The sequence below is a fragment of the Anneissia japonica genome, unplaced genomic scaffold (genome assembly GCF_011630105.1).
Source record: "Anneissia japonica isolate Jap-2015-1 unplaced genomic scaffold, ASM1163010v1 scaffold2207_len539183_cov196, whole genome shotgun sequence".
NCBI lineage: Eukaryota > Metazoa > Echinodermata > Crinoidea > Comatulida > Comatulidae > Anneissia > Anneissia japonica.
In genome coordinates, this window is record NW_022699997.1 from 371,647 (window position 1) to 381,721 (window position 10,075).

Sequence of the window (10,075 nt, forward strand, 5' to 3'; positions counted from 1 at the left end):
TATGTTAAGCTATGCATTTCATGAAGTAAATAGTAAAGTATAGTAAATGTGTGTAAAGAAATAACAAGTGTTGTAACTAGTGAAAGTGTAAAGGCCAGAGGTCACGCTTGTTACGCTCGAGCCATTGTATTAAAGAATGCTATGTTATTTTGGTTAACAGGACTTGCAATAGTCAAGGACAAGAAGGCTCATGTTATAGAGTCACGTCGTAACGTGCAGCTTATGATAAGGTGGGATTAAGTTCCTTTGTTTAACTTGATATGATGACTATGTTTGATTGTACTTATTATTTATCATGCTTATTATTATGATTGGAATACCATTCTTTTATTTATTATTACAATTGATGATATTGATATGATTATGTTGTTTGCTAATTGTATTTATTTACATTTAATTACCGATTTATTTGGTATTATTACGACGTTTATTAATTATCATTTTATGACGATAATTTGCCATATTGTTGATATACATTCTTAAAACCATCATTTCTATGTTAATTATTACTGCAGTTAATTACTGTGTGTTAGATTTAATTACTCTTATTTTCATTTAATTGATTAGCATATTTAAGTGAAGTAAGGCAATAAGCCAACTAAATATGTTATGATTAATGGTACAGAACTTATAGATATGAGTCAGTTGTAATTGCACCTCGCAATAACTGTATTTATAATTTATTGTGTTACTGTATATTGTATTTTTCCTTTCTAGCTTGACGCATGTTGGCAGTCACTGCCCGGTCAAGTTGGGGGTTTTGTTTTGGTTTGTTTTTGCTACGGTTTTTGCTATGATTGTGTGTTACGCCTGACACATGCTTTTGATCCTAGTTCCTATTCGAAATAAATAATTAGTCGTTGAAGTTTACTTCGTCTCCATGACTGTTATTTCTCCTGTGAATTCCAACATCTCACAGTTATTTACAAATAAAACCATCAGAAAATTATTTGGAAAAAATTTTTGAAAATATTATTATTTCAATTCTAAACAAAAGAAAATTATTTATAAAAAAAATTGGTGGCAGTTCAACATAAAATTCAATCTATCTTGAATTATATTCCAGGTGTTGCTTATCGAATTTGTATCTCCATCGAGATTCAGCCATGGCTTCAAACAGCATTGTTATTTTTGTTGGGGCAACTTTTTTTTTTTACATTCACAGATTCCTCATATTTAGCCAGCCTTACCTTCAACTGTGACAGTGAATGTGCAATTGCCCTCATTACCAGCTGCATCAAATGCCATAAACGTAACATTGGTGTCACCAAAGTCAAATGCTGAACCAGAAGGCATGTCGAAACTTTCCATTGTAACTTCCACATTGTCCATCGCAGTAGCTGTGTAACTCACTATGGCGGTTGCTGCACCCTCAGTTGAGTTTGTTGATATGTCGTCCGGGCACATTACAGTTGGAAGTTCAGTGTCTTAAATGTTTAATAAAATCAATCAATCAACACGTATCACATCGTGTCATATTATGTCTTATCATAGTAATTATTTTGTTATAGAAATATACGAGTAAGCAAATGGAAAATATAAGAAGAAATATATGAGTGTTTTGGATAAAAATAGCTGATCACAAAGACGATGATATGAATTAAAACAGTGTATTTTGTTGGTTGGACATTGGTGCGTGCAAAGTTGTGAACAAATTTTAGGTGTTTTGCGTGTATGGTGCACAGATGAATACAAATGCGACAGTGAGGAGCAGAAGTCTGTGTGTCCATATGAAGTTAGATTTAGTTATTACATTTAGTTCTTTGAGATGTGTTAGTAGTCAAGCTATAACGGTGAACTTCGGCAACAAGCTTTTATTTTTACATCTTGCACATTCAGTTCAATGAACATTGAATAAAAAAAATCCTCGTCCTTGAATCAAGCGTCTAAAACCAAATATCTCAGCAGTCTTCGAGTTTGTCACAGTTAATATTATAAGATTTATCATCTGACTATAAAAATCATTAGAAATTATAATCTGACAGTTGATTTACAGTATTGTAAATCGGGAAATATGCATTACCTTAACTAAGATAAGTGATGATAAGTTGAATGCGGTTTTCACGACTTCATTCCATAATTGAATTAACACTTTGGTATATGGATATACCGGCAGAGAATTAATGCAAGTAATTTAAGTGTATTGAAGAATACAGAAGTATAACATATACACATTCGGAGATCCAAAACACTTAGGTTAAAACAAATACTGTAGGGCCAAGAACAGATTATTACTGCACACTTAAGCAAACTATAAATTGAGGTAAAACTTCCGTATACAACATTAAAAAAAAAAGAACGTAAACATTCTAAAAATAGGCTCAAATAATTGTTTCATAATGAATTGAAAAAAAATATCACATGGCGGTTTATTTAAACTCATCTTAACCTGTGCCTATGGGTTTAACCTTGATCATCCTGTAAGAAGACCAAGCTGATTGGTCGAGGTGAGTTTTTTCTTTAAATAAAATGGCTAATTACTGTACTTAATCTACGTTAAAATCAATCCATCAGTCTGTCAATCAATCAACTTAAAATGTATTTTATTACCGATGATTGTTATAAAGAATGTGCAATATCCAGTATTCATTGCTTCGTCTGTAGCCGAATATGTTACTTCAGTAGTTCCGAGTAGGAACATATTGGACCCCGAAGTAATTCCACTACTAGAAGTTTCCAATGCCATGTCCGACGGAGCGTTGTCACTGAATGATACTCCAGACCAAGTAACATCTTCTTTATAATTTACTCCTAAATCAGTACTATAAGTTTCGTTATTGGGACACGGAGAAGGCGTTGGAGGTTCAATATCTGTAACAAAGGTATAAATGTATGAATAAATTAATAGACTTACATGAATTAATATATAATTAAATTAAAGTGAGTCACTCATCAAATTAACTATACTTTCGTGTTTATTATGAGCTATTATAGGCTGATAATTGTACATTCTTAACTGTGATGAGTGACACAAAAAAATGTTACTTTCAAAATTCAAGTGCATTCAGAACAATAATTTTTATATTTATACCAATGGTATACTAGGAGAATTTACAGTACATGCTCTAAATTACTGCATGTTTCTACAATTATTCATTTTTTAATGAAAATAGTATGAATGTACCTTTTATTTTTGAATGATGTAAAAATCAAGCATTTAGAGAGTAAAACTAATTGGTAAAATTCTGTGGTGTTTTTTTTTTTTTAATTGAAGTATTGTATTTTAATGACGTGGTATTTATTTGTTTCTTTAATTTCAGATAATTTATGTCACCTAGTTAACATTCGGTGAACAATTTCAAATGTATTATATAAAACATGAATATACACACGTAGTTTCAGGATGACAAGGGATATGTTTTGTTGACTATATTTCCCCCTCTAAATGACTAATATCATCTTAATCATCAGTACTGTACTGTAATTTAAAACACCAAGTAGTTTAAGAGCCTAGCCATCACAAATCAAATATAGAAAGGCCTAAGTAGCCAATTAAAGCCACAATATGTTTTATACTTGATGGTATACATACATAGAGTGTTAAAGTTTTTGTTTTCGTTTTTTTTATAATCAGAATGCATATAGCGTCTATCACAATCTGGAGAATATACAATGCGCTGGCATCATTATTTCTCTGGTCACTTGATACTGACTTGGCCAACCAACACATTTTAGTGCAACTTTCTCTGCTCCCTGGGGAGTATCCATAGATATACTTCTTTACACCCACAACTCATACTTTCAATGCCAAACCATCCTACTAGGTACCCTTTTACACCACTGGGTGGAGAGAGGCAAACGTAAGTAAAGTGCCTTGCCCAAGGACACAAGCAATGCGACGAGTTAAGGGTTTACTTAGACACGCAGTAAACGCAAGGTGTTGAAATGTTCAAGTTATGCTTCAGTTCTAGAGGCTTGTATTTCACGGCTAATAAACAATAAATAAACAAAAATATATGTATACTGTAACCTCTTTTCATCATCAGTTATGCTCACATCATGCCGGCTTTTAACTAGTTACATTTTTGCCGTAAGGATAAACATTCCAGGGAACTTGTAATCCGACGAATTTCAGCAACCAACTTATACCTCTACTACAATTCTACTATTAATTGTAACACTTACCAATTATTGTTACCGTAAATTCACACGTTGCTGTATTTCCAGATGGGTCAGAGAAATTATACATTACTGTAGTGTCACCAAGATCAAATGTTGAGCCATTTGTATGCGATCTAGTAATAGAAACATTTCCTGAATTATCGGTTGCTGTTGGCTCTGTCCAGTACACTACTCGATCACCAGCACCTTCGTCTGTTGGCAGCGTAATATTTGCAGGACAATAACTGATATCAGGATCCTCCATATCTATTTTCATAAGAAATTATTTTGGAATGATCGTTAACAAAAGTGTAGTTTCCCAATAAATTATTATTATTATTATTATTAACAATCTTGCACAAAGAGCACTTTTTGAAAAGGCTTCTAAGTAATACCAATGTTATTGATAGATATTCTTATAGTGTGACTACTTTTGCTAGTCATTCATTATTCTGTGTGTTTATGTAGCCTGACTGAGAATATTAATATCATAAACATTTTTTATATGGCAAAATCAATATATATCAACCACATATCCACATATCCCTGTTTGGAACTTCTGCAGCTATTATTCTCCTGAAGACGATTTAAGCAGCTCAATCGAAACACTGCTGCTATCACCATCATCATCGGGCCTTTATGCACACGTAAAATCGGTAAAATAGAAGGCATAGGCCTAATTTTGAGAACCGAGCATGACGACGATATGCACACAACATCGGATCTCTCGTGATGCACTGTGAAGCCACGCCAGATCTAGGCCTAACCTAGTCTTTACTACTGTACATGGTTGCTTGAATCAAAAATCGTATTCTTTACCTTACGGTATATTGGACAATTAATAAAAACAGGCTTAGATCTAGCCATCGCTTTGAAACTGGTACAAGGCCTAGCTAGACATTTTCAGCTTCGTCACGGTTAGGCCAACCATAAACAAAATATTTGTCTCATTTTTTTCTCGAAGTTTACTTTGATTGTCTTACATAGAGGGGGCTTGTTTGGAAATTTTTAATAGTCACAGTATGGTTTTGCTCAACATGCCCGTGCACGATCGTGTGAATCGGACACACATAATATTATTATTTTACGTTTCGCAGCCAAATAAATCTTTCTTTAAACTGATTTATTTTTGTTAAATTTATCTCAATATACACTTGGTTAGTATTTATTCCATCTTATATACTTTGAATATATTTTTTTATTTGGCAAGTTTGCCATCGTTCTATTGTGGTGGCTACAACTCTAGTTACGAGGTCATACCCAGGGTCTTCATTATAGGGACTAGTTTTTCAGGCCTATCCTATTCAGAATATACTAAAAAAAAAAAAAAAAAAAAAACCCGACCGACAGACCGACGATCTCGATTTTTTCATTTAAGGCCAACACAGCAATTTTTTTTTTGCCTTATTATTGTCCTCATCTTAGGATAATCACCATTGCCAACATTCTTATTATTATCAATATATTTTTAATAATCATCATCATCGTTATCATCATCTTTAACATCGCTTTTGCTGCTACTCGTCATTGTCCTAAATTTGCATGTTTTTAATACCAAGATTTATATTTTTAAAATAATCTTTATAATATTTTATAATTATATTTATTTATATATCAAATAATTAGATAATTTTATTTGTCAATTCCTCAAAACCGTCAATTCGCAGTCCGGCCATCTGATTATTAGAGTGTCTATCCATCTATCTATACATCTATTTTTATTCACAGCTATATTTCACATTCCGACACCTTTTTCATTTACCTTCAACAGTTACATTAAAGCTACACAAATTTGTGTTTCCACTCGGATCAGTTGCTTGGTATGTGACTGTAGTTGTGCCAATCTGAAAAGTACTTCCATTGACGTAATTCACATCAGATACTATCTGCACCTCCACGTCATCATTATCGCTGGCTGATGGTGAATTCCATGTTACTGATGTGTCAAGTGCACCGCTGTCTGCTCCTACGGTTACATCTGCCGGGCATGTGATTTCGGGATTTTCGATATCTGATTAGGAAATATATTGAAAGCTAAATAATATACAATATACAAACATGATTAGCAATGATAATGTTTATGTTAATCTGACCTGAGTTCAACATCAGTGAGTTCTATTCATGTGACCTGTTTAGCGGTCACTCAACTGTCATGGTTTCGGTTAGACTTGCCACAAGTCTCTTATTTGTTATTATTTTTCTCATTCTGGATAGCGCCACCAACGAGAAAGTTAATTTAGAGATAGACGGAATACGAATCAACAGACGTTTACCATATAACTTTAACACAAAATTTATTGACAAAAAGGATCGACGTTTCGTGTCCATCATGGACGCATTCTCAAGATCAAGTGAACAAAAATAAATATAAGATAGTAAACCAAGTGTAGGTGACATGAAAGGGATTAACAGTCACATGATTAAAAACTATTGTATTAGTTTTTAATCATGTGACTATAGACGGAATAATTCGAAAAAAAAGAAATCGAGTATGGGACGCCAATTAAATTAGGTATGGCGCGCACTAAGTGCAATAAAGAGTGAGTAACCTAAAATTAGGGCCTGGAACCCAGGCTAGGTTTCGGTGTGAAAGGAGAAATAAAGAGCTGAGTAACAGTTTGTTTATTTTGGCCTATGATCTCTTTTTATTGTCATTTATCAAGCGAAAGCATTCATTAATCTCTTGAAATAGGTCTAGGCCCATTTAAATTAAAAAAATCAAAGCACATCTATCACACAAAATCTACATCCAGCTGTATTTTACAATAATTGAAACAACACACGCTTTAAGTCCAATGGCGCTTGCGCTCTAGAAATGTTATGTAAAAATGTTATTGAAGAAATTTACAGTTTGTCTAAATTTAAAAATAAGACCTATGTATTATGTGTATATATTTTCATTTAAGCCCAATAGTTCGGACAATGGAGACAATGGTATGAAGACGCCGAAAAAAGTATTTAAGAATAAAAAAAAATGCTATAGGAAAGAGCAGCTTAGCTTAGTCAGCTGATCTGGTGGTAGCCAATGTGTGCGCTGAACCGTGGATATCTCTAGGTCCCCGGTTCAATTCCCATCGCTGCCTCTCCTTGTGTTTCAGCTGCAGGTCAAGTTACATATAGCGCACCGTCTTTTGGATCAGACGTTTACACCATTGGTCCTGTGTGTATTTATGGCCCATGTGAACGTTAAAAAATGCAGTACACTCTTCGGAAAAGAGTAGGGGATTGTCTCCCGGTGTACTGCCCAATCACCACCAGAAGGACCCACTGGAAATAAGTCTTCTTCTAGACTTTCATGGGCTATCCTTGGTGATTACACCAAATAAATCCAACATAGATATTTATTATAGACATTTGTAAAAAAAAAATATTATGTAAACATTGCATTTTCTGAGTGCTAAATAAATTGTGTAATAGACTTTCAATCATCCATTTGTTGGATTATGTCGATATGGAATAACACCAACTATATGGAATTCAATTATTGTCAAAAATGTATATAATGTACCCACCTGTTACGTTGACGATAAAGGTACATTCATTCATATTCAAGTTAGCATCTGTAAAAGTATACGTCACTGTGTCAGTCCCAATACCAAACCCGTCGCCAGACATTGCTGTTTGCTGTGTCGTAAAGAAACCACTGTTATCCTCAGCTGTCGGCATCATCCATGTAATATTGGCGTAGTTCAGACCAGGCTCAGTGTTGTTGTGCACATTATCGGGGCAAAATGTAACTTCAGGATCTTCAAAATCTATGTTAATAAGAATAAAGCAATGTTTATGCTAATAAAAAACTGTGCTTTATGTTCATATTATTATTATTATTATTATTATTAATAATAATAATTTTCAAAAACAACACAACAGATCGTAATAGTAATAGTCAAAGTCTATATTGAATTCTGTGTAATTGTAGCCTTAACAGCCCCAACGAGACATGTTTCGGCCGTGCTTCTACCATCGTCAGTAATCGTATCGTACGTAGGCAATCATTAGTATAAGGGAAGGAAACAATGCAATGTTTTGCATGCTAAACTAATACTATTATCTTAATCAATAATATTAATATCAGTATATCTAATTTACACTTACACTATAGGCTACTAAATGAACGCTTTATACTTACCTTATATTAAAACATGTTTTATACTTTAGGATATCATATTACAGTATTAATACAATGTGTATGTGGATGGTGTGTACATGACTATACATAACTATTACCATAGAGAAAATAGAACTTCTATTCTCTCTATGCTATTACTCACCATTTACAGTTATGTTGAAGGAGCACGAGTCTGTGTTATTGTATATGTCCGTAAAGGTGTATGTAATTTCATGGATTCCGATTACCAAGACGGTTGGTATAGGGTGACTTTCCATAACACTAACATCTCTATATGAATTATCCATATATGTAGGATAACTCCATGTGACGTTTGTGGAATTGGAATTCATGGTTGTGTTTACATTGAAACTTTCCTGGCAGTCAAATGTTGGTGGTTCAATATCTGTGAATGAAATTCATAACAAGTCAATCTTCTGATCAGTTGCTCCAATAATCAGTAAAGTAATCGACAATCAATTCTATTTCAATAAATTAAGTAAATACAATAAAGATTTATAAAATAAGTGAATGAGACGTATGAGGTAAATGAAAAGAATCAGAGGAATAAAATATATGAGATAAATAAAGGAATGAGATAAATTAAATGAATCAGATGAATATTCTTCTCGCATATGCATTGTAAATCATAATATCGATTTACAATTGTAGGTATAAAGCATTAGTTTCACATTATGGTTATGGTGTTATGGTTACTTGCAGGCAAGAATGGAATGAAATGAATAAAATAAATGTGAATAATAAAATGAATAAAAAGAACGAAATGAATGAAGTGAATCATATAAATGAAATTATTAAGATGAATGAAAAGAATGAAATGAATAAAGGAATGAAATGGATAAGATGAATATGAAATGAATGAAATGAATGAAATGAATGAAATGAATGAAATGAATGAAATGAATGAAATGAATGAAACAGTGGCAGCGCCAAAGTCTGAAATCTGGGGGGTTGGGGGACAATGAGTCGCAATGTAAAATTTTAGGGGGGGGGAAAAATATGCTGGGGGTTGCCCAAAGTGGGCGTGGTCAGGTGTTGCTCAAAATTTGAATGAAATATGACAATTAAGAGGTTTCAGAGGCTTATTTAATCAATTTTATTGATAGATAATCTACAGTTAATATGTAGAAAATATATCATTTTCTTTCTTCCCTACAAATTGTGGTTTATTCTTTTTTGGGGTGGGGGAGGGAAAATGGGAGGGAAAAGGAAAATGGCGGGGGGGATGGGGGAAACATTATCTGTGGAAAATTCCCCCCTTCTCCCGCTGGCGCTATAAATAAATAATAAAATGAATGAAACGAATGGAATGAATAAAGTGAATGAAATGAATGGAATAAATGAAATGAATGGAATTGATAAAACAAATTAAACGAATAAGGCAAATGAAATAAATGAAACGAATGAAATAAATGAAATAATTTGCTATTGAAATTAAACAGTATTGTGGCAGTTATATTTTACCTTGTACACTAATTGTGAAGTTACAAGTGGCAGTATTGTCAAATCCGTCTACAGCTGTGTAAGTTACGATTGTTTCACCGATGTAAAAATTGCTACCGACTGAATGCGTTGAGGTTAAGGTTGGTGTCGATCCCGAATTGTCCATCGCTGTAGGTTCAGTCCAGGTAACATCAGTGTAGTTTACGCTCGCACTTGTATTAAGATTTATATCCATAGGGCAGTCTTCTATCACAGGGGGTTCTTTGTCTACATTTAAAAAATACAACTGTTAAAGTATCATACTAAATTCAATTACAAGAATATTAATTCAAAACTGTGCTAAAACTAAATAAAAAAACAATCATTTGTTTTTTGTTTTTTTTTTGTTTATATACATATATA

The 10,075-nt window shown here is 33.2% G+C and overlaps 1 protein-coding gene across 1 annotated transcript in view; it reads right to left on the reverse strand.

Moving 5' to 3' along the window:
* The window catches only part of LOC117103263, a gene marked incomplete at its 5' end in the record, with an annotated part of 60,555 nt that overhangs the window by 31,698 nt on the left and 18,782 nt on the right, over positions 1-10,075 (reverse strand). Inside the window, 7 exons of the mRNA XM_033243832.1 lie at positions 1,191-1,427; positions 2,551-2,811; positions 4,126-4,368; positions 5,864-6,112; positions 7,614-7,856; positions 8,373-8,615; positions 9,695-9,940. Coding sequence (XP_033099723.1) covers positions 1,191-1,427; positions 2,551-2,811; positions 4,126-4,368; positions 5,864-6,112; positions 7,614-7,856; positions 8,373-8,615; positions 9,695-9,940 — 1,722 coding nt within the window. The remainder of the gene's footprint in view (positions 1-1,190; positions 1,428-2,550; positions 2,812-4,125; positions 4,369-5,863; positions 6,113-7,613; positions 7,857-8,372; positions 8,616-9,694; positions 9,941-10,075) is intronic.